Below are 26,704 nucleotides of genomic sequence, written 5' to 3'. Positions count from 1 at the left end.
TTTTTTTTATCTTTTGCTGTTTGTTTAGGATTTAGTAATTACAAATATCTGTTTTCTAAGGATAGTTATTTGTATTCTTTTTTATTTTTATGAAGTTCTAATAAAAGCATATGAAGATGTTCTCAGAATTTCTTTCTTTTTTTCATAAAATTACTTGCAATTGAAACATAACTGTGCTTTTTATCTATTGATGTTTGTTTTTGTTATTAACAATATCTTATTATTAACAATATCTTTTTATTGTTTTTATGTCATTAAATAATTTATTATGTGTTTATGTTTTATTTAAGATTGATTTTATTCATTAAAACAGTTTATATTTGTAAAAAGTGTATAAATAAATAATAATGGTATTGGATACATTATTTGGAAATAATCTAATTGTTTTATTTGATAAGTTATGCAAGATTTCGAAATTTTTATAAAATTACTATATTTATTTTTAAATGGGAAATATAATAATAAAATATTTGTCACATAATCAGTCAACAAAGTAACAACACCTAAAAAACAACCTTTTTCACACCCATAAAGGTATCAATAAACAGATAATCTGTCAGGCATTTAGAGCTGATGAGGGTACTGATTATCTAATGGTAGATAAGGCCATTAGTGATTGGGGTTGCTTAGAGATAGGGCTGTAGTATGGAATGAGTTAACATACTGTATGATTGAAGTGGACTTGAATTGAGTACAATTTTTGTAAAAAGTACATTACATTTCAAACCATTTTTAAGAGGAGCATACTAGCGGTATTATAGTAGATTTAATAAATCATGAGGTATTGGTGTATAAGTAGCATTTTAAAAAATTATAACATAAAATGGTGTGAATTTGATACTGGCTTTGAAAAGAATACTGATAATTGCAGACTAAAATATGTTTCAATACACAACATTACAAAACACAACTTCTCTCACTAATCCTTCAATGAGAGAAAATCCAACAACTTAATGGATAATAAGAATAAAAATAATAATTTTTTTAATGAAACACTTTTGTTTATAGGCAGTTAAATAAAATAAATCATCAAAATATCAGGTGAACAGTGGAATTTTTTAATACAATACCAGGTCTTAGAATTGCCCAGCCCAACATAATTATTTGTAAATGTGTGTAACTGAAGTCTTTGTTTATCTGTGTTGACACTTTGATAAAGCCTTGTCAGGTGTGTGAATGCTTGATTGTAATACCCATTAATAGCACGCTTCCAACCAGATTAAATTTCCATTCTTTAATTAAGGTTTTCTTATCAATAAAACCATAATATTTTATTAAATTAATTATCCCATCTAACATGAATAAATAAGTAATTGTCATAATGTAAAATTCTAAGAATTAAATGAAACTAATTAATCAACTTCAATATTTGACAAAGTTCTCAAATAATAAAATAGCAGTTAACCTAATAATATTATTTCAGTCTTCACGATAGTTCATTTTATCCACTAGCCATTCGGGCTACTGGAATGGTAAAGACAAGTAGCCCAGCAGCAAAATTACTAGCCCAAAGTAAATTTGTTAAAATATACACCCTGTTAAAGGGTTTCATCTTTCAATAGCAGTTAATCTATTAAAAGTAAAATTGTATCCAGGGTATGTTAACTGTAAAGCCTATTGCAAAAACAATTGCAACACAATATAACAAGTCAATGTAATTATGTCCTTTATTAATTATAAGTATTTAACATGTGATAAACAACTTCTTCGTTCATCTAATCATCACTGCAATTGACATGACGCCTTATCTATGATCGCTCTGCCCACTAGAATTGATCCACCAATCAGCGATCGATTAATCGGGCGCACTCGTTAGCAATGACCTATCCGCCATTTTCTAGACAAGCTACATGTTAAGGTTCACTTTTATTCCAATGAGTTTCTTTTGTTTTCCTCTTAAAAAAACGATTAAAAATGGTTAAACGGTGTCAATGGGGATTATGTAACTCGGACAATCGATATCCTGAAAGATTAGTTGGTGACATTTAATTTATATCGTTTCCAAAGCCGAAAAGAGATCTTGAGAACTGTAAGAGATGTATAAATACATGCGGTCGTCACCACGAACAACTGAACGTCAACACTGTCAAAGACAATTATAATATATTTTTATCGGATATACTAGCAGATTTAAATAGTTTATGTTATCGATCTGATTATCACATAATATTTCACTTTTTAAAAATAGTTTTATCAGTTACTAGGTCAGAAGCGAGGTTCATCTGCATTACTTAAAGAGAAATAAAACCCACCATGAAGCCTAATTCATGCTGTGTTTTATTACTCTGATAGTAATGCACTTAATTGACATCATACATGTTATTTGAAGGTGACATGTGATTTATTATCTTATTAACGGTATCTACACATTTGCGCTCATGTGGTGTCACCAATAAAAGCTTTTAATTCACACTAGGAGCTCAAATGCCTAGATCTCATTTTTTAAACGAGTTTCTATATTTTGTTCGGATTAAAAAACAGAAATGAAATATGGCAAAAACGGTGTAAAAAGGGTTAATGCAACTCTGACATTTGGTATCCAGAAAGATAAGTTAGATGAATTAAATTAACACCATTTCAAACGCGGAAATGCGGTCTTGACAAGAGCGAGTGGAAGCTTAAAAAATTATTGAGATCCCCTTTAAAGAACATTTATTTATTTCACAAACTTGAAATGTCATATAAGCAATAACTAAGCATTATTAAGTATGTATTATGTGTGCATGTAAAATAATTGAGAATTTTGGTACCCAATTCGTGTAACTTTACGAAATCCCCGTTAAAAATCGCATTTCAGTGTGTGTCAGAAACAAGTGAAAACCATTTTGTTATTATTTTAATAAATACGTATCGATAAATGCTATTGTAAAGAGTTATTATAATTATTACTGATATTAGTTAACATTTATCAATCACTATAATTTAAAGCGCAAAACCAACACAGTCGTTTGGACATTGTCTGATATAAAATTAGCGTTGTACGAAAGGGAATACGGTCAGGCTATGATAAATTAATAAGGCTACCAATATCAGACGCTCGCGCAGGTAATTACTTGTGTTCATATTGTACAGCTTTGATACTGTATGTAAATATTGAAATAAATATTAAAATAAAAGTATATAGATGAATGTCTACTTGTGTACATGATAAAGCTTTGACAATGTGTGTTTCAAATATTTTAATAAAAATAATAGTTTAAAAAATATATTTTAAAAAGTACGTTTACTGTCTGTTATAATGTGCCGATAATGTAACCTGGTGTAAACACAATTTGTTAAAAAATTTGTTATTTTGTGAAAATATTGCAATAAAAAGTATTGAACTAAACTATGAAAGTATTTCTCATTTGTGTTTTTGCATAAATAACTCATTCAGAACCCATCAACACATCAATAGTTTCACTACCGTGCGAGTTGACTTTTAGGTACGAGTTGACTTCCGTGCGAGTTGACCAAACAACGTGCGAGTTGACTACCGTGCGAGTTGACTTAGGTACGAGTTGACTGTAAACCTTGTATTGTGGAGTCGTCGTGGTTATTGTATAGCCTAAAACAATGTTCATATTCGCGAACATGACTTTAGAGTTCGAAACATGATAATGGCTAGAGAATTGCTCTATTAATGTTAACAGTCTTAATTGTATTTTAAATTAAACTGTAATTTGTTGATAAAAACATTGCAGAAAAAGCATCAATATTGCAAATAGTCGATCATATTCGTTCGTTTCGTTCATATTCGCGAAAATGAGTCATATACGCATTATAGACGGACCCAATATTTCGGTTAGCCTTATTTGTAAAGAGTTAGACACTCGCTCATACAAAATGACAAGAGTTAGGAGACAAGGATGTCGCAAAGTCGTTTGCATTGAACATCTGAGTCCAAAAATGACAAGAGTTAGAAACAAATTGCTTTAATAGTGTTTCACGGTGCAAGCAGTCAATAAACCTTAATTTATTCACAAGAAAAATGACAAGAGTTAGAAAGAAACACCTGCTTTAACTGTGTTTTCGGTCACGAGCGGTCAATATACTTTATATATTTACACGCAAAATGACAAGAGTTAGAAAAAAACCTGTCGTTTTCATTGAACATCTGAGTCCAAAAATGACGAGAGTTAGAAAAAATTGCTTAAATAGTGTTTCACGGTGCAAGCAGTCAACAGACCTAAATTTATTCACAAGAAAAATAACAAGAGTTAGAAATAAACACGTGCTTTAACTGTGTTTTCGGTCACGAGCGGTCAATATACTTTATATATTTACATGCAAAATGACAAGAGTTAGAAAAAAACCTGTCTTTTGCATTGAACATCTGAGTCCAAAAATGACAAGAGTTAGAAAAAAAATGCTTTAATAGTGTTTCACGGTGCAAGCAGTCAATAAACCATAATTTATTCACAAGAAAAATGACAAGAGTTAGAAAGAAACACGTGCTTTAACTGTGTTTTCGGTCACGAGCGGTCAATATACTTTATATATTTACATGCAAAATGACAAGAGTAAGAAAAAAACCTGTCGTTTGCATTGAACATCTGAGTCCAAAAATGACAAAAGTTTGAAAAATTGCTTTCATAGTGTTTCACGAGGCCAGCAGTCAATTTACTTCATTTTTTCAAATGCAAAATGACAAGAGCTAGAAAAACACAAACTTCAATTGTGTTTCACGAGGCCAGCAGTAAATATACGTCATTTATTCGAATGGAAAAATGACAAGAGTTAGAAGAAACATATCGTTTAATTGTGTTTCACGAGGCCAGCAGTCAATTTACTCAATTTATTCAAATGCAAAATGACAAGAGCTAGAAAAACACATGCTTTAATTGTGTATCACGAGGCCAGCAGTAAATATACTTCATTTATTCACCTGCACAATGACAAAAGATAGTAAAAGCAATTCTTTAATTGTGTTTCACGGTGCCAGCAGTCAATTATACTTAATTTATTCATATGCAAAATAACAAGAGTTTAGCAGAAACGTATCGTTTAATTGTGTTTTATGTCGCGAGCAGTAAATATACTTCCTTTATAATTGTGTTTCACGGTGCCAGCAGTCAATTATACTTAATTTATTCATATGCAAAATAACAAGAGTTTAGCAGAAACGTATCGTTTAATTGTGTTTAATGTCGCGAGCAGTAAATATACTTCATTTATTTACATGCAAAATGACAAGAGCTAGAAAAAGCACATGCCGGTACGCGGTGACCCCAGCTTTATTTGATTATGTTTGCATGTTGTTATGTATTGTGTAATGCTGTTTTTGTATCGTGCAGTGCGGTTTTGGCCATTGATCACTTGCAATAAATAAAGGACCACATGCTAGTGTATAATGAGAGAGCAATATTGCAATAGTTTCAATGATATACAATATAATTGAAGGTCGCGGTGGTGTAATGGATTTGTTGTCCGCCTAGCGAACGGGAGTTCGTGGGTTCGATCCCTAGTCGGGGAGCGTTCTCATTATCTCCTCGATAGATACCAAGTTCTGATTCTTCCCAGGAAACGGACTCGAGAGTGTCTCAATAAGCCTTAGGATTTTGATGTAATCGAGCAAAAATAAATAGGCTTAAACTAGTTCAAACATTAACTTATGTAATTTATATCATTTGGCAAATGTATTCAGCCGTTTTACGATGGAAGTTATTAGTAAGCTTTAATTACGCCTTTGAGAGCAAAGTAAAAACATTATGTTTCGGTCGTCCTAAAGGTAATGACGTTATGCATTTTCGGTCATATTATGTACCGTAGTGATGTTACACATACTGGTACATGTAGTGGAATGTTGCAAAAATTTAATATGAAATTGTTCAAAATGATCTTACTTAAGTAAACTTAAACAAATTGCTTAATGTATTATTATTTATTCGGTTACAAATCATCCGATCATTATGTTTTACTACATTGCAATAAGTGAGCAAATACGTTTTTAAAGTTTAAAAGACATACTCATGAATACATACTCAAGACACAACAGTGATTCACTATAGCAAAAATATATGCATAATTTATTTATAGATCTTTAATTATACAAAAACAATACATAATACAAAAGGCTGTCACATACATGTAATGCCCGAGGAGTGGGCTTTGTTACAGATATTGGCTATACAAGTTCAAAGTGGTTGGCATATGAAACATGTGTTAGGACTTTTTATCATCAAAATACAATAAAGCTACCTTTGCAATTCAGTAGAAACGTAAGTTTGTATAAATATTGCACAACACTTCATAGAGAAATAACTCATGAAAAAAATTATTGAACTTACAATATTTGCTTACATGTACATGTATTTCTTGATACTTAAGTTCCAATTCGGTATTAGCAACTTTATTTTCGTTTTAGTTCGCACATATTTTTAAACACTGCGTACCCACCTATTTTAATTGTATGTATACATGTATTTAACTCACGTTCATACAGTATCCTTTTATGTTTGATATATGTGGCAAAAAAAATCATCGATCTGTGAACACACTCCTTTAAATGTCATTAACAAATTTCAGACCCTCACTGCAACAACTAACTAAATCTACCACAATTTTCTAAAAAAAATCATGCACAGTTCTTAAATTAATTTGAAATTAACACAAGAAAAGGCCAATAACCATACAAAACACCATTAACAAACAGTAATAGAAAATACATATGCAGGACTGCGGGAGAAACAAACACAATTTCAGATTTATATTGTATTGTATTGCCCTGAAGAGGTAACACCTTCACACAGGCATCTTCTCCTTAATGCTAGTTCCTGTACAAAGAAAGAAGCAACAAGGGCTGTTTGTAAAACATGCATGCCCCCCTATATGGGATATAAGTTGTAGTAGCAGCCATTGTGTGAATACGTTTTTTATCACTGTGAACAACGGTGGTGGTGGTGGTTGTGGTGGTTGTGGCGGTGGTGGTTGCGGTGGTGGTGTTGGTGGCGGTGGTGGTTGTCGTGGTGGTGACGGTGGTGGCGGTGGTGGTGGTGGTGGCGGTGGTGGTTGTGGTGGTCGTGGTGGTGGTGGTGGTGGATACAATGCATTACAAAAATGCAGTTAGCCTTATATTTGGTAAAATTTAAATATATTACAAGGGAGGCAAATGCTGTAACAAAAAAGAACATGCATAAACGGTAGTTGTTTCCCTTGTTTGGACCATGCTAAATCCTTAAAATGCCTATTTCCAGTAACTGTGACCTTCACCTGTGACCTTGACTTTTGACCTAGTGACCTCAAAATCAATAGGGGTCATCTGCGAGTCATGATCAATGTTCCTATGAAGTTTCATGATCCTAGGCCCAAGCGTTCTTGAGTTATCGTCTGACAACCACCTGGTGGACGGACCGACCGACAGACAGACCGACATACCGACATGAGCAAAGCAATATACCCCCTCTTCTTCAAAGGGGGGCATAAAAATACTATGATAACTACACAGAATGTTTACACATTTAATGTTTTAGAACATTTTAATTGTAAAAGAATATATTCTGTCATCATTGTTATTTGGTAAATATGATGTTGATGTATCTCATTAACTGTGAATTCGAGAATTGGTATGCTTCTGTTTTTTAATTTTATAAGTATTCTGCTTTAACTATGTTGGGTCAGGCTCTTAATTTCTGTCAGCGGAATGAAATATCAGCATCTTCTTGCATCATGTACACTCAGTGACCCTGTGATAATCCTCCTTGCATCCTCCTAGAATCCTCCTCATATGAATATCCTCCTTGCATCCTCCTACTGTGATTATCCTCGTTGCATCCTCCTACTATAATTATCCTCCTTGCATTCTCATTCTGTGATTATACTCCTTGCATCCCCCTCCTGTGATTATCCTCCTTGCATCCTCCTAATGAGATTATCCTCATTGAATTCCCCTCCTGTGATTATCCTCCTTGCATCCCCTCCTGCGATTATCCTCCTTGCACCCCCCTCCTGTGATTATCCTCTTCCTGTGATTATCCTCCTTGCATCCTCCTCCTGTGATTATCCTCTTCCTGTGATTATCCTCCTTGCATTCTCATCCTGTGATTATCCTCCTTGCACCCCCCTCCTGCGATTATCCTCCTTGCATCCTCCTCCTGAGATTATCCTCCTTGCATCCTCCTCCTGTGATTATCTTCTTCCTGTGATTATCCTCCTTGCATTCTCATCCTGTGATTATCCTCCTTGCACCCCCCTCCTGCGATTATCCTCCTTGCATCCTCCTACTGAGATTATCCTCCTTGCATCCTCCTCCTGTGATTATCCTCTTCCTGTGATTATCCTCCTTGCATTCTCATCCTGTGATTATCCTCCTTGCATTCCCCTCTTGTGATTATCCTCCTTACATCCTCCTCCTGAGATTATACTCCTTGCATCCTCCTCCTGTGATTATCCTCTTCCTGTGATTATCCTCCTTGCATTTCAACACACAATACATGTATGATTACAATATGATGATTACAACAGACTTGCATTTACATAACAGCAGCCACAATTACCTTAGGCTGGTTGTAATGAAGTGCAAATCTGCTTATTGATCACTTCCACATTCACTGAAATTCAATCTGAACACACACAGAAGTGTTGTTTTTTATGCCGAGTGTGGTACATCATTTTAACAACTTCAGTATTATTAAAAGAAACATTGTAAATGTCTACTGTACAATGTTTTATACAAAATATACATGCTTTAGGCCTTAGGCTATGGGGAACGGTTTCCCATTAAACCACTGGACCCTTTTGTTGTTGTCAATATTTGAGCCTGATTCAATAACAAACAAGAACATATAAATAAATTGATAATGTTTCTACTATTACCATATGTTTGCTACATAACAAGCTATTACATGTACCTACTTAATGAAAAGGTTTGTTTATGTCTATAACTGATGTTTTAGTTAAGAGTAAGGGTGTCAAGTTTACAGATTTTTCTAAACGTTTAAACGAAATGAAATAAACGAAACGTTACCGTTAAAACGGTATCCCTATGTCCGTTTTAAAATCATCACGCATCAGTGCCATCACTTCTTCAAACTGAAAGTAGTACTTATTTCCGGATATTATATTTAGTGCATATCCCATTCGCACATGATGTCATACTAAAACCAACTGTTCTCATAGTTGTCTAACCAATGGGTTACAATTTGTCTACTTACATGCCGTAATATTTTGACACGAATGTGAATTATTTACCAACATTCCTTAAACAAGAGTAAACCAGTTTTAAATTTTTTAACGTTCTAGTTATAACACGATGTATATCAAAAGATGCATACTTAAATTTTAGATAAATGTTCCTATACGGAGATTGTTCGCCATATCTCGAGAAATGAATGGCGATGAATAAACGTCGTGAATATTTCCTCGGGCCGACGCGCGTTGAATGTTCAAGAGGATTCGGGGCATTCTCATGCAACAAAAGCCGGGAATTTCATGATGATGCGCGTTAAATATTCAAGAGGTCTAGTCCGTACATGGTGTATTGTTATGCTTACGGTATTGTGAATAAGGGCCATCTGGCGCACTGGAGACAAATAGTTTTTAATACGAGTCTTTTTCAGCAGCAAGGGCCCTCTCTACACTTTGGGGATTGGGGCCGGGGCCCTTAGAGGGGGGAATTTTGTATCGTTTTGGGCGAAAATGGGAATTTTAGAAGATCTTTTCAACAACCATTGAGCACTTAAAATTGCGATATTTTAATATGATTTATATAAATAAACAACTTATCAAAGTTAGTAGCACCATACCAGCAGGCAACATAGGTATAACATTAAAAAAAAAATGGAGGGGGGATTTATAGCCGAAATATGGGAAAAAAGTATACTTTTTTCATGGGGGAAGCCGCCGATATTCTGCAGTAAAAAATGCCAAACGAGGGCCCTGGCAGCTGTTAAAAAGCTTTGAAACGTCACAACGTAATGAACTAAAACGAATTTTATTGATATAGACTGGCATTTAAAGGTTAACTGTTTTTGTAAAGGTTTTTGAGCAAACCATGAAACGCGGCCGTTCAAACGTTTAAACGTGACACCCTTAGTAAAGAGTAGTAATGTTTTGATTAAATAAATAAGTGGCGATAACAAAAAAAGTAAATGATATATATGTTTCTTCTAACTCGTGTCATTTTTAATATGAATATATAAAGCATATTGAAGGCTGGTGTCCTAAAATACAAATAAAGCATGTGTTTTTTCTTACTCTTGTCATTTTGCATGCAAATGAAGTATATTGACTTTCCCTGGACCCAACCTGCCACCCCCATTTATCCCAGGGGTTCCAGATTGTTAAATGTACACAAATTGGGAATGGTTTGACTTTTCAACAAGGAATATTGAGGAAAATACACAGTTTGAAAAAAAGAACCTGTGTTAATGTATTATATAAACACAAAGTATAAAACGCACTATGTGCCTATTGACGAAAGATTGAGGAACACTGGACAAGACCATTTTCATCGAGAACACGCAAGTTGCCATGCCTGTTTATAATACCTATACGAGATTTTTTAACTGAATATTTTTGTCATTATTTGTTGTCGAAAAGACAAACCAAACACAATAGGTGTACATTTAACAATCTGGAAACCAAGGGGTAAGCTGGGGTGGGGGTATGGTCCTGGGGAAGGTTGGGTGGGGGAATTAATTATACTGCTGCTTTATCAGTGAATTATGCAATATTCTATCTTAATATCCGCAGTATTTTGATAAATTATTAATATTAATAGGATTTCGGTATATCTACACACCGATTTAAACACACGTAACGCACATGGTTAAACAAATCCTAGTCATTTTTCATATTAATAATGTATTTTGACTGCTGGTGACCTACCGGTACTTCTTTTGCCAAAGCCTTTGCTGCTGTAGCCAACAGCATACCTCGTATTTGTTTGTATTTCGTGGTCACGAAGGCTTTTTACGCATTCTTCATGTGACCCAAAAAGCACGGTCACATCCTCGGCCATTTTGTGGTGAAACAGTTTTCGGTAACTCGCAAGACAGAGAACGATTTGTGGTACACACATAACTCTTGTCATCTACCGTTCTAACTCTTTACAAATAGGGTCTACGCAAAATTTCGAGCAAAAAACTTCAAAAACTGTTAAAGGGGAATAAACAACACAATAATACAATTCCGAATGACAATAAGTATGTTTTCAATGTTATTGTCTTTCTGGATTGTATTTATCATCACAGAAATGGATAAAAGAAACGTTTGGATTATAAAAAGTTAAATGTAATATATTTTCGAGATAAGTCACTATATTATTTATAGAGTCTTTCAAAATTATGGAACGTTTTAAATTCATCTTTCTAGAAATAGCAATATGTGGGTCTAATCTCTTTCAAAAAGACATTTTATTCAACGTAACGTACCGAGTTAAGAAAATTCAAAAAATATAAATTGATTTTGACACCTTAAAAAGAAAACATCAATTATTTAATAAAGTTTGGTGTCTTTTACTCTTTATACAATGGAATATATTGCAATGGGTATAAACTGTTTATTAAAGTCTGATCCCCCCCTCCCTTCTCTGGTCAAACTCCCATTGGAGTTCTTTATAAATTGGAGTTAAACGGGGATCCCCCGTCAAATTCCCATTGGAGTTTAATTTAAATGGGGGATTGACGGGGTCCCCCGTGAAAACTCCGTTGGTGTTTAATGGATATGGGAGATGGACGGGATCCCCCGTCAAAACTCCACGGGGGAAGAAAATCTACAAACACTTTATTTTCTTATTAAAGTACATATTTCTTACAATTATAACTTAAACATGTGTATTTGTAAACATTGAAACAGAAAACAATGCATAATATTAAAATTACATTTTTTGTAAAATATAGGTAAAATTCTCCCGTCTGGAAAAAACATCCGTTGGAGAATTGCAATTCTTAACGGGGTAGCCAAAACCCCGTTGGGATCCAACGGGGGATGGCAACTTTATCATCAAATAACTCTACTTTCCAAAAACATTTTAACTCTTTTTTTTCAATTATATGTATGTTCTCAATGCCCCCTAGAAATATGCAAAATTTCATAACAATTGTTCAATAAATTAAAAAAATAAGTTTGCAAATAATCTGGATTTGCAAACTTAATCTGGATACTGTTATTAGCTAATATTTTGTCTGATGATGTAAATGTGATATGTGTGTGTTTTTCCTCCCTGAAACCTGGGTATGGACACCAAATTAATCAAATTTGTGTGGACAGTTACATAGTTATATTTTACATTTTGTGTATTATCATAAATAGGTCTTGACGGCCATCTTGGCGGCCATTTTGGATGTGTGTGATATGTAATACATTTTAAAATGTCTGATGATCTTAATGTGTTCTTTACCCCCCTAAACCTATCTATAGACACCAAAACCGTCAAATTTGAGTGGATAGTAACATAGTTATGATCATTAATATGTTTTATCGGCCATTTTGGCAGCCATTTTGGACGCCATGTTTGATTTTTGTGTGACATTATTAACGTACACTTTGTCTGATGATATAAATGTGTTATTTGCCCCCTAAAACCTGGGTATAGACACCAAATTCATCAAATTGGAGTGGAAAGTTACATAGTTATGAGTAAGTTTTGGCGGCCATCTTGGCGGCCATTTTGGACGTCATGTTGGATTTGTGTACTATATTACCTTAAACAATGTCTGAATTTAAATTCAAACGAGTCAAATTGTTGTGTACGTAATCAAAATCAAGTAATATTCACAGCAGTAAAACCTTTCAGGGAATTTGTTTCATTTTTTTTGCATTTTTAATCCTTATGGCAGCCATCTTGAAAACGGACGCCATTTGGCGTTTTTTTTATTGGCTAACGTGTTTTAACAAATCTATAGTTACTGAAGATTATATGTGCCAAATTTGGTGCTTGTATTACAAACTGAAAGATTTCTTGATATATGGACTTAATCTGCTGATTTAATACTGTCAGCCGACAAGGGTAACGTGAAATCACGGATAACATACTTCTTAAGACTTTCGCAACTTGCGGTGTTTCACAATGTTGCGTAGTTTCTCACGGAGTTGATTATCTGTGAGCTGCGCCATCTTAGGTGTACGCTTATCACGTACGGCTTAGATGAACACTGTAATACCCGTGTCGACGGACTCAGCTATTTCCTCTGCAAAAAATAGGTAGATCTCGAGAGTCCTCTCAGACTCGCAAGCGGCTCCCCCGGCTGAGACGTGGTTGTAGTGGTGCACGCGTCCTTGTAACTGGACGACACCTTTCGTGGCCTCTTTCTGGTGCACTGAACGTGAGTGGAGGAGGAGGAGGACTCGTCCTCCTCGCGCAGCTGGTATTGGGCATCCGCGAGTTCCCCTTGGGAATCATCGATTCCCCCCTTTAGAAAATAGACGTAATACGTGTTAAAATGTATTTTGGTATATTTAAAGAAAGCTAAAAAGCGAATGGAGTAAATAAGTAAATACACGATTGTCTTATCGTACATTTTTGTATCTTACTCATTATCGTAGATCGTGTTTAAGTATTGTTAAGCTTACCAGGTAATCTGCCATGCCGGTCTGCAAGGCTGTCTGTGTGTCCGGTAGCTCCGGGGCGATATCAATCACCGGGGCGGCCGACGGCAGAGGCACGCTGACAGGTACCAGCTCCGGGCGGCGGCGGACGGCACACCAACGATGACTTGTAGCAGATCCGGGGCGGCGGCGGACGGCATATCGACGCTCATCGGTTGCCCCGGGGCGGAGGCAAGGGGACCAACGCTTCCGGGTTCGGCACCCTTGCCGACACGGCCATCTTCTTGGCTAGGGCCATCTTCGCGGGGGCTGCTCCCTGTTGAATGGAATCAAACCATTGGAAGGTCTTCTGGGAGTCTGAACTGAATACAAACAAATGAAAAACGCCATTTTATAAGTGTAAACTGTACCAATAATAAACATCAATAGCTAAACATTGGTGAACCTGAAGTTATTTTCAACACAAATGTCAGCTAATATCACAGCAACTTACAACTGTTGCTGGACAGCATAATGCTTGTCGGCCGCAGACAAGTTGTGCTTCATGTAAGAAGCCATCTCGAGTGCTCTTTCCGTGTCATTCCCTCTCGCCACACCGGTCAATCGCTTTCGGTTCATGGTCAGCGAGACATGGAATTTGGGGTACTTGAGCAACATTCCCGATCTGAAGAATAACTGCATTCATTAAAGCAAGCACGAATCATTTTAACCTCATAGTTTATATATTTAAGCGCACGGAAAAACAAACAGGCAGGCGAATGATGCACACAAGTCTGGAACTTACTTCTCCAGGTGGACTGCAGCCACTGGTTTATGGTGGTGCCTGATAAGCGGACTGAACATACTAATCTGTGACGACACTTTAGGCACAGCCTGATGAGCGGACTGAACAGACTAATCTGTGACGACACTTTAGGCACAGCCTGATGAGCGGACTGAACAGACTAATCTGTGACGACACTTTAGGCACAGCCTGATGAGCCGACTGAACAGACTAATCTATGACGACACTTTAGGCACAGCCTGATGAGCGGACTGAACAGACTAATCTATGACGACACTTTAGGCACAGCCTGATGAGCCGACTGAACAGACTAATCTATGACGACACTTTAGGCACAGCATGATGAGCGGACTGAACAGACTAATCTATGACGACACTTTAGGCACAGCATGATGAGCGGACTGAACAGACTAATCTATGACGACAATTTAGGCACATCATGATGAGCCGACTGAACAGACTAACCTATGACGACACTTTAGGCACATGCATAAGCTCAGTTTTCCAAGAGCTTGGCTCATATAATAAAGATATTAATGAGCACAATCTTACATTTACATAGCAGTTAATTTTATAAGATTTGTTAACGAAAAGCTGATGTAAAAATTGGCTTTAAAGTCAAGTTAAACATAAATACTGAGCATCAAATCAAGCCCTCGTTGTGTATTGAAATATACAGCATAAATGCTGATCATTACCCTCGTTGTATTGAAATTTTGGTACAGAATTTAAAAATGGAACATAACCCAATCAATCTTAGATGTTTGTAGTTTAAATGCAGAGCATTAGGAAACAACATTTAAGAATGTTTATCACAACTACAAGAAATGGGATAAAACTTAGAATATGCAACTAATATACAAGGTGCAAAAACTTAAAAGGTCACGATAATGACATGTTAAGCAAAGTTCACTACTTACTGTTGAAAGATGCTGGATATAATTGAGCCACGTTCTGGGAAAATAGGGCTAATGCATGTGTCTAAAGTGTCGTCCCAGATAAGCCTGTGTCGTTCGACAGGCTAACCAGGCACGACGCTTTAAGCACATGAATTAAGCAGTTTTCCCAGAACGAGGCTCATGCACTTACAGTAAAGCCAGTCACACGTCCACAACACTTGCACACTAACCTATCTCCAGTTGGATACAACCATATGCGTTTCAACTTGGAAATTATTTTATTTTCCTTATGAATGCATTATTCTCGAAATAAAATCATTTTATCACAGCCAATTGCAAACACTTATTCAATTCTTTATGAAGCATGGTATTTAATTGTACCCATACTGCAGCGTATTCATATGTGCTAATATTATGTTGGCATCTGTAACAGGAGTGGTTGCTGAACATTACATAGGCCTGGGCCCGTAATCAACATTCCAGTCTTAGACTTAAGTCTTAGAATAAATAAAATTCTTTAAATTGAAATATTCATTAATTGCTTTAATTTTGACTCAAACTTGGTATTGGCCACCTCTATGAAATAATTGTTAATGTAGAGCATTTTTAAAATGAAATAATCACCAGGGGAAGCATGTATATATTCAAACGCTGGACGTATTTTTCTTGGCTCTAAGTCTATTCTTTATTCTTAAGTCAAGCATGGGTTGGTGAATACGGACCCTGTATTAACCATTCCATTCTTTAAGACTTAAGAACGAAGAATGTACTTAGAACCAGAACATATGTTCAGCACTTCTCCGTCCTACCTGGAGTAGCATGTCCTCTAATCGTAGGTCCCATTTTACTATTGAGTCTTCAGTTTTCTGCTCTGCTAGCAGAAATCTAGATAAAATGCAGTCTTCGCTTGCTACGTTACCAAAGTTTTCTTCTAAACTTTTCACGATGTCATCAATAGTTGCATGGGTTCCTAAATGCAGCATGCATTTTCGGGCCTGGCCTCGAAGAACTTAACGTGAGGATTGCTGAGTTATGTGTTCCGAATATATATGTCTTCTACTTTCAAATTCCAGCTTGAATTCTTCAAATGAAGCTTCATTCTTTGAAACAAGTTCCTTTCCTGAAAATGGTGTGACAATGCCTTTCTCATTAAATTCCCTTGCGTGATGGTTGATAATCGTGGGACTTCGTATTGTATCCTGCCCCACCTCTAAGAATTCAGCTTCCAGTCTGGTATTTTGTTGTTCAAGCTGCCAACTTCTACTTTCATCTCTTTCTTTGCAGCGACTGTAGGGTCTGTTTGTATCCTTTATCTGTTGTTCCCTCTCTTCTTGTCGTTTAGAACGGTCCTCTAACTTTTGCTTTCGTTCTTTCAGATCATTCAGTCTGTCGTCTATCTTCTGTTGCAATTTTATCAACTGTTCTTCGTGTCTCTTCAACCTCAGATATCTCTTTTATGTTTCTTCGAAATTCTTCAGCTTGTTCTCCTTCAACTCGAGTTGTAGTGGGGTAACTGTCCTCTCGCTGTTCAAAAGTAGCGTGTTGAATTTGTCTATCTCTTCTGTTTTTCTTTAAAGATCCCATTGTAGATGCGCTTCTTCTGTCTTTGGGTCACGTCTGTTTTCCGTAGGCACTATTTCGTCTGTGCGGGACTTCACTTTTGGTAGACGTCCTATATGAGTAACCGAGATACCCTCACTTTCTCCCAGGTTCTGCTGTGGGCAAGTTCATCTTGTAGCTTCCTTGTTTCAGCTGAGATATCAAACTCTTCATCTGTTCCGCTATCCAATCTGACATTGTCTGTATCAGCATACATGTGTATGGACGACGTTGCTCTTCGAAGTTGGATTAATTCATCACTCTTCTGTTGGAACATTGCTAACTCCTCTTCTGTACGTTTATGTATCCTGTTGTCTAACCAATCGTCTTCTGACTAGTTAAGTGTCGTTTTTGTCTTTGTCACATCTCGCAGATTGTAGTGTGATCCGCCGTGAGCCATTTTATTACAGTATAATAACTTTTTTTGTACTTTTCAAATAATTATTTTATTGCCAAATGGACCAATGTTATAATCTTAGATCACACACACATATAAATACATAGAGAGAAAGCAATGGTTAAGTATAAAGCACATGCAAAACAACCCGTGATCCAAAACCCGTTAATCTGGTATATCAATCACATGCTTAATATAGCAGTGGTGTATACTATCACACTCTTCATAGAAAAGTGGTGTATACAATCACACTCTTAATATATTAATGATCATAAACTTGTTGTTAAAATGATATGAATATATTTTATTATATTAAAATGTTTTAAGAGGCAATGTAAAAAAATCAAATTATTTTGAAATTCAATGGTGATATCCCTTTAATACAGATTCAGGATAGCTTATTACTCCCCCTTTAAATGTATTACATTTTTAGCTGGGTAATTGCCCTTTACCGTGAAGTCAACGGACCGTGTTTCGGATAATAAATTCTCTTATTAACCTTCAGTAATATGTAAAATTACTTCCGTTACCAAGTCAACGCATTAATTCTATAAAAATAATATAAGCTTATAGTCCGTTAACTCACGCGTTAATTTCAAATATTAATCACGTTCTTGTAACTAACCATGTCTGCTTGTAACAATAATCTACCTATAATGGTAGTAATAGTTGCAATCAAAAAATGTCCATCAATTATTTTAAAGTGAAAATCAATATTCCAGACAGTTGAGCAAGCTACGACCGGACATAATCCACTATAGTCTCACAATGTAATGACACAATGTTAAACCACTCTATTTCATAGCTAACTACCAGCTGTCTTAAATACCCGATGATATTAAAAACTGCACACACAAAATTAAATCACATACGTCAATAACAACGTAGTTATCTATATATCTCTATGTAAAACGTGAGTATATAGATGTATATATCTACATGTAAATTATTAACGTATATAACGTTATCTATATCTACAACGAAGATAGCTTAACTATCCAATGAAAAAAATACTTGCGCAATTAAAAACATTTCAATTAAATGCATCAATCATAACGTAGTTAAAGGCAGACAGTTTTTCTAGAGTACCAGCAATCAAACGATGTAAGATTGTTTTAATGTGTACTAAACTTATGTAAATAAGTTGTTATTTAAGCTATACAAAAATGATGTTAATACTATCCTATGGTATATTTTATTGATTTATACTTTAAAGTGTCCTCTAGTCGGAACACATGCACTACTACGTAATACCCCTTTAATCGCTCAGTGCCTACCTATACCTGTAAAGGTGGATGTTAGTAAACAATTAGGCATGCATGCAAGAGGAAATTGACTGTTAGGCGTAACTATATGTTTTTATTAGAAACCTATTTATATATTTGGCTGAATTATCTCGATTTATAATGAAGGGTCATTTACATTATAAATTGGAAAAATCACTAACGATTTTTAATAATGGCTCGATTAAAATAAAACACAAAATCAATGATCGAGTTGACACGTAATATCTGAAATAACTTATGACATGTGTGAGTTAACTATCAGAATCAAATAAAAAAATATTAAAATAGAAAAGAGTAGCTCACCAATCTCTGGAACTTGAATTTAAATAAACATGAAAGAAACATCCAAAATGTCACGTTTAAAGTCCAATGATAAGTGTCCAACACGATCACTGTCATCGGCAGAATATAAAAGTCTGTCCTTTCGAATGTGTGTGCGCACAATTGAATATGTATGTCCCCGGGGAAGAAAGACACGCACTCACGTAATCCTGGAGCGAAGAAGTCCGTCTGTTTCTAGGTAGGACTCCCAATCCCTGGATCCATCGGGTGTCGGAATATTACGCAAGGAGTCGAGTACGTCTTGTTGTACAAGCCGTGTAGTACGTCACCGTCCAAACCGTGTGTCGACGATAGTCGAAGATGTTTACTGAGACGTTGTAAAAACGTGTCAGTAGGTCGTGCCAAATTAATTGTGTTAATGCTTTTATCATATAGAGAATCTTAATTTAACACTACATAATATGTACGAGAAGTATTATTATAAAGGTAGAGGGAGTGTAATGCACATGTTTTAGGATCTATCTCATCTTGGTATGTTCTGATTGTGTTGCCAAAAAGAGTATCTTTTGTGCAATATAAAAAATTCTAACCACATATTAAGAAATAATTTACTTTTTAGTAAACCTACTCCTTTTTCGGATATCTACAAAATGAAGTTATTGTTGGGAATTTAGCGCGCCGTCGTGTGACGCCGCCGTTGGCGCGCCGTTGTGTCACGCCGCCGAATAACGTCATATACATGCACGTCATTTTGTTATTGTTGTTTCAGTTAATATATAGTTATGATTGAGAAAGGACGACATTAAAACGTAAAACACAACGCTATACTTATTTATTCAATTCAAGTAGACATTTTGATGCAGTGACGAAAAAGCTAAGTATTCCGTCAACAAATACAGATAAGTTAAAGGGGCAGAAACTAGGAAATCAGAAAGTTATTGAGCGATTAATCGAAAGATTTGAAGAAAAAGACAAATTGCAGTTTGAACCAACCATCGTTGCAATAGAGAACCAGTTGGAGGTAATACGAGGATTAAATGAGAAAATAATCGCACTATTAGACGCGGAATCGACCCCAGACGAGCTGTTGGGCTCGCAGGTGTACGTTTTTGACATGGAAGCGAAGCTTCGGAGATACCGTCAAAATCTGCGTGATCACCCATCTTCAAGTAGTACAGCCGTCCATGATAATAATATGTCTATGTCCGTTATGCAGCCACCCGATTTATCCAATACACGCTATCGAAGCGTAGAGGAAGAACCACACGCGCCTCTGCAGTTACATACCCTACCGACATCATCCGAAAACGTTAATCAGTCGTCGCTTCCGGCCTTTCATCAACCCCGTCAAGTCGCTACGGCCATCGCTGACACCAACATAATGCAACCAGCCCAGCAGGGTATGTATTTTCACCAGCTTCCAAAGCTCAACCTCATAACATTTAACGGCGACATCTTAACGTGGCAATCGTTTTGGGACAGCTATGAATCGGCCATATATAAAAACGGAAAATTGACAGATGTTCAAAAATTTAATTATTTGAAGAAAATGCTGGAGGGCGAGGCGTCCTGAACAATTGAAGGGTTTTCGCTTACGAACGCTTAGTACGGCCAGGCAATCTCACTTTTGACTGAGAGGTATGGACAAAAACATAAAAATATAACGGCATATATGAATGCGTTATTACAGCTTCCGTCACCTAACGCCCCTGTGCAGAGTCTACGTGGATTTTATGACCAAATGGAGACGAATATTTGGGGTCTGGAATCACTAGGAGAATCGCAAGAGAATAACGGCACTCTCCTCGTTCCCGTCATTCTGCAGAGACTTCCGCCAGACACGAAACGGAATTAAGCCAGAGATCACGGGACCGGAAGTTGGAAATTGAGTGATCTTCGACGCGCCATTTATCGGCAGATTGACATTATGGACGCAGGGAACACACAAAGCGACCAAACAGACTTGCTACCCACTGCAGCGTTTCACACTGGGTCCCGGAAGAAGACCATTTACAACCGGGAGTCACCGAAATGTCAAAAGAAAATCGAGCAACGTATGTGCGTGTTCTGAGAAAATACCCATCAGGGTGAATGCAAAACAGTAAGTGACATTTCAGTGCGCATTTCCATCGTAATAAAAAAGGACTTTGTTTTAATTGCCTGAGCAAATTGCATCAAGCTGTAAACTGTCCATCAAGATTTCGCTGTCGCATATGTAAAGGCAAACACCATTCATTCATATGTGAATCGTCACAGGAATCATCGCATTGTGTCACAAATAAAACCTCTGAAACTTCACAGAATCGTTCTAGCAGTCACACTGGTCATACATGGAGTAACAGAGAGGGGGCAGCCATATTACACTCGTCGTCATTGACATCCCACTCAGATGTTCTGTTGAAGACAACAGTCTCACCGGTGTGCGCCGGCGGACGGTACGCTGAGGCCAATATACTCAAGGACGAAGATGCGCAGAGATCATTCATTACGCAGAAGTTAGCCGACAAGCTGCAGTTGCAACATGACGGAACTTACGTCATCAACTTGTCATCTTTTGGAGATCTCGAACTCAGCGTCAGGCGTCTTCATACAGCAACCATCAATATCGTGGCAACAGATGGATGTATGATACCAATTCGGGTACTTATCGTTCCTGTTATTGCGAAACCATTAATAAACCGCTTTCGACAGTCAATCAAAAGTTTGAAATATCTACGAGGGCTGCAACTCGCACATCCGGTGACGATGGAGGATTCATTTGAAATTTCTCTACTCGTCGGTGCAGATTTCTACTGGCAGATCGTGGGGGACCAGGTAGTACGAGGCGATGGTCCTACAGCCGTCAGGTCTCGCATCGGCTATTTCCTGTCAGGACCACTTTCGGAAAGCGCAAATCATGGAACGAGCGTTATGGATGTTATCACTGCACATGTAGCTACAGATGTATCACGCTTCTGGGATATTGAGACGTTTGGCATCAAACCGGAAGACGCAGAACAGGCATGCGCAGTCGACATTATGAAAAGCTACCAAGATACGTTTTTAACATTTTCAGACGGTAAATACACAGCAAGATTGCCATGGAAAGAGGAACACGCTACTCTACCTACAAATTACGAAATAGCAAGGAAGAGAACAGAAAGTAGCATAAGACTTAGTCAAGACCCAGAAACACCTGCCTGTTATAGCAAGATCATAAATGACTTTAGAGAGATGCGGATTTATTGAACGGGTCGAAAACGATAGCACATCGGCTCGTATTCACTATATTCCACATCATGGGGTTAAAAAGGACTCTGCTACAACTTCAATGAGAATTGTTTACGATTGTAGTTGTCGAAAAGTAACCGGAAGTGCCAGTCTCAATGATTGTTTAAGGTCAACGCCACCGGAACTCAATGATCTGACACTGCTTCTGATGAAGTTTCGAATAGGACAGTACGGTGTTGTCTCTGACATAGAGAAGGCATTCCTCAACGTTATGCTACATGAAGATGATCGTGATGTCACAAGATTCCTTTGGCTGTCGGACCCTACAGACCCATGCAGTGCACTGACGACATACCGTTTCCGAGCTGTTTTATTCGAAGCAACGTGTTCCCCATTTATTCTAAGCGCAACAATTCTGAAGCTCTTGACCCTGAACAAAGACAACCCAGCTGCGAGCACAATCAGCAATGACCTATACGTCGACAACGTCGTTTCAAGTTTCACATCAGAGACTGATGTACTGAAGAACTTCCGCCAGGCACGCGAGTTGATGGCAGCCGGCGGCTTTAACCTGAGATCATGGACGTCAAGCGAACTGAGGACTATGGCAGAAGCTGAAGGTGTCGTAGACAGGGATGCTGTGATAAAGGTGTTAGGTTTGCTATGGGAACCGGAAATAGACCAGATGTCATTTATCATGCGCTCCATAAATTCCAAGGAAAAGGCTACTAAGCGTGGACTTTTACAGCAGACGTCGACGATGTATGACCCGCTTGGCATGTTAGCCCCAGTCACCATTCGTGCAAAGTTGCTGATTCAGGACCTATAGAAGCGGAAGTATGCGTGGGACACACCAATTCCGGAACGTGAACAAAACACCTGGCTACTCATCGCAGAAGACTAAAATGAAGCTATGACGACATCGTTCCCGAGACAGTTTTTTGCGGACAACCCACCGAACATGGTCGATGAAGATTATGTGTTACAAGTGTTTGTTGACTCCAGTACACGTGCGTACGGCGCAGTCGCATACCTGAACACATCGTCGAATTCAGCGTTCGTTTTGCCAAGAACCGATTGGCTCCAGTAAATGAATTATCTCTACCGAGGCTGGAATTAATGGCGGCGCTCATTAATGGCGGCGCACGTGTCGCACGTGATGAAAGCTGTTCTTTGCAAGAGAGTAGTCTGCTGGTCTGACAGTCAGATCACGCTGCATTGGATACATTCTACAAAAACAATTAAAACGTTTTGAGATGAACAGGTTAGAAGAGATCCGGAAGCTCATCCCAGACGCGGAATGGCGGTATTGTCCGACAGTCGACAATCCGGCGGATTCCAGACACGCGGCATCTTTGCGTCTCAACTTAAGAAAAACATTCTTTGGAGAGAAGGTCCCCAATGGCTGAATGACAAAAGTAAATGGCCGTCGTGGAATACAGCAGGAATCACGACAGTGTTGTTGGAAACAGAAGAAGAAAAAGAAGAAGAAGATGATGATAATGATTAAATCGTTTGCGTACAGACCTCCAACCTGATGTCAGCAACTGATTCTCATATCATTGTCAATTGCGAAAGATTTAGCAGTTACCGGAAATTAATTCTTACTACAGCTTTCGTATACAGATTCGTAAGAAATTGCCGGTCAACACCTGAAACTCGACAACTCGGTTGTATTTCTGTGAATGAGATGAACTTTGCTGAGAAATCATTGATATGAAGTGTCCAAAACCAGAGCTACACTGACGTAATGACAGAGCTTAAAAATAACAACATACGACAGTCGATTATTAAGCAATTACGTCTCTACATTGACGATGATGGATGCATTCGCTGTGGCGGGAGGATTCACAACGCACGAATACCTGCAGATACAGGATTCCCGTATCTCCCGCCTACACGCAGCCATTTTACGACATTGATCATAAGAGACGCTCATTGCAGCCAGTTACATGCCGGCGTTTTGCAGACAGTAACTCACATACGGCAAAAATACTGGATACCTTCAATTCGCCAGCGAGTCAAAGGTATTTTAAGGAAATGTACTACGTGCTTGAAGATCAACAGCAGACCCTACAGAGCGCCTACCTCCCCTCCACTTCCGAAAGAAAGAGTTTCTGACGAGGCACCGTTCACTGTTACCGGCGTAGACTTTACGGGCGCCCTTCATGTCAGAGAGAAAACAGGTATACATAAGGTGTACATTTGCCTATTTACCTGCGCCAGTACCCGAGCCGTGCACCTTGAAGTTGTTCCCGACTTATCAGAAGAAATCTTCATGCTGGCATTTAGACGGTTTGTCAGCCGACGATCCGTACCGAAGATCATGATGTCAGACAATGCGACCACCTACCGAGCTGCGGCGAGTCACATTCACCGAATGACACACAATACTCAGGCGTGTCTTGCAGCACGGGGCACAGAATGGAAGTTCATACCGCAACGCGAACCTTATGATGGATGCAGAGCATGATTATTTGAAATTTTCAATGGACGTCAAACCATTGTTACAACTCTTATAAATGTTTCATAACATAACGTTTACAAATGTAGGCTAAATTAACAGTGTTCTTTTTGCAGAATTTAAATGACGGCTGAACAAGTATTGGAGCAGCTGACAAGTACTGCAGTCGCTCTGCATTACAATGATGCGTCGATGATAAATTAGTTCTTGAATCGTTTACCAAAATTATGTTGATGTAGCAGGAAAGTCAATTAGGAAGAACTCAGTTATATAAATTATATAATTGCACATTGTGCTAACATACGAGATTTAGTCGATATTGTATACTAAGAAGTTGTGTAAGAACGCGCTTTATGTTTCTTATCGACAAGTGACATAAGATAGACATTCAACAGAGCAAAATTGTATATAACGCAGATAAATATTTGAAAATGCACTTTGTTAGAAAATATATTTTTGAGAATGCCTTAAAGTTCGTTGTTATTTACATGTTGTCAAGTTAAATATGATTATAAAAATTATATTTCAACGATACTATATACAGTGGAACCCTCTAAACCGGATCCTCTATATTCCGGAATCCTCTCTAAACCGGAAAAATTGTCCGGTCCCATTTTTTTCCCCTATACAACCAAGCGTAAAATATCTCCTCAGTACCGGAATCCCCTAACTTCCGAATACCGGTCATTCTTTGGATCAAAATTGGGTCATTCCATATGTAATTGTACCTCTCTAAACCGCTCAGAGCCTGCTTATTGCACCTCAGTCCTAGTGTCAAAAAGTTGTGAATAGCGGATTAAAGACGCGTGAAATTAATAAAGGTGGTCGAACAATTTGCAAACTGTAAAAATCGCAAAACAATTTAAAGATACTGGTCCTGTGATGTACACATCGCTAAATAGATGTGATAATACTGATTATAATTACTGATAACAAACATAGAGTTCTTTAGTGCCTTTTGTTTTTGATATAGGACGCCGTGCTAAATTTTAATAATCTTTATGTTATTTAATCTTGTGTTGTTTATTACATTTTCTAATTGAGGGTCATACAAAATGGTAATTTGCAGAGTTCTTGAAGCAGTTGCATTTAGATATTGATGTAGATTTTCAAATTGGTAATTAAAATAACTAAGACAAAAATGTCCGAATTTTTTTCTAAGCGATGGTGCGTGAAATTATCTCAAGAGGACAAAATCAAACTGATTAAAGAGTCAGAGACGTTGCCAAAACCTACACTGAAGATAGAGACATTTCGGGTAGGAAAGTCTACGATCGAGGCTGTCGTGCGAAAAAAATCTGCGCACATGTTTTTCAGTTTGAAAAGGAACTAAATGTACCTTACTCATGCATGTATGTATAAAATTGTTTGTTTTTCTGGGTGCACTGTTTGATCTATTGTGTGACTGATATTTTTTTAGAATCAACAGATTAAGCGACGTGTTTTTCTTATGTGATGCAATATGAATGAATGTTAGATATAAATAAACTATCAAAATATGCTGAAAGTGTTTTATTTCACATTAGGCTATGTAATTGACCTTCTGAAAGTAAAAAAAGCCAATTTCCCCTCTAAACCGGAATCCTCTCTAAACCGGAATTTCCTCTCGGTCCCGGGGTTGTCCGGTTTAGAGGGGTTCTATTGTACATATAATGTTCTAAAATAAGTTGAGAATTCTGAATTTATTTAAATTGAATAAACATCAGATTCGCCATGTTTGATATGATGTAAAGCCTTACCAGTGTCTTTGAAAAGTCAATTAAGAACTTCGTTAACACAGTTGACATTATAGGGATGTAATGGAATATCTTTCTAGGAGAATATCTCATTATAACACAATTAAATGTCCTGAAAATTGAGGAAATACCTCCAGCGTTCTCTTAAATTTGGACAAGTCATGCTATCATTGTGAACATCAGAAGAAAAAATGCCCAGGCAGCTTTTTAGCACTTGATACCGGATTATATTAAATTGCTGGTCCACAAAAAGCTAGCTTTCTAAAACATTTCATAGCAAAGCATTCTCGGTCAATTTATGTTTATAACCTATTGACTTCAGATTCACCAGTCACCGCGCTGCAATTTCGTATATGAGACTGTGGAATTGTAAAATAATAAGCGTTTTGGTTTACACAAAATTACGTTTAATCGTTTTTGATTGGTGTCCAAAGAAGACGAATGTAGGTTCAAACACTGTAAAAAAAATATGTCAACGGCAATACATTAAGAACTTTGTCGAATGATTTTATATTCCGAACTTAATGCGTGAAAATACAGTGTTGTACTTACACTTATGTAACTATAATGCTATCTGTTT

At 37.2% G+C, this 26,704-nt stretch overlaps 2 protein-coding genes across 2 annotated transcripts; both read left to right on the top strand.

Annotated features, from left to right (window-relative positions):
• The first annotated feature begins 22,024 nt into the window (after window positions 1-22,024).
• On the top strand, window positions 22,025-22,753 carry LOC127842188 (uncharacterized). Its single transcript, XM_052371547.1, has one exon. The coding sequence runs from the start codon at window positions 22,025-22,027 to the stop codon at window positions 22,751-22,753; it is 729 nt and encodes a 242-aa protein (XP_052227507.1).
• Window positions 22,754-23,674: 921 nt separating this feature from the next.
• Window positions 23,675-24,397, top strand: LOC127842187 (uncharacterized). Its single transcript, XM_052371546.1, has one exon. The coding sequence runs from the start codon at window positions 23,675-23,677 to the stop codon at window positions 24,395-24,397; it is 723 nt and encodes a 240-aa protein (XP_052227506.1).
• The last annotated feature ends 2,307 nt before the right edge of the window (window positions 24,398-26,704 follow it).

This window comes from Dreissena polymorpha, chromosome 8 (genome assembly GCF_020536995.1).
Source record: "Dreissena polymorpha isolate Duluth1 chromosome 8, UMN_Dpol_1.0, whole genome shotgun sequence".
NCBI lineage: Eukaryota > Metazoa > Mollusca > Bivalvia > Myida > Dreissenidae > Dreissena > Dreissena polymorpha.
This window is presented reverse-complemented; position numbering and strand designations above follow the sequence as displayed.

What these genes read in the sequence shown, in the direction of transcription:
- LOC127842188 (XM_052371547.1), top strand. Translation starts at nt 22,025, where the DNA reads ATGAGAATTGTTTACGATTGTAGTTGTCGAAAAGTAACCGGAAGTGCC.
- LOC127842187 (XM_052371546.1), top strand. Translation starts at nt 23,675, where the DNA reads ATGACAGAGCTTAAAAATAACAACATACGACAGTCGATTATTAAGCAA.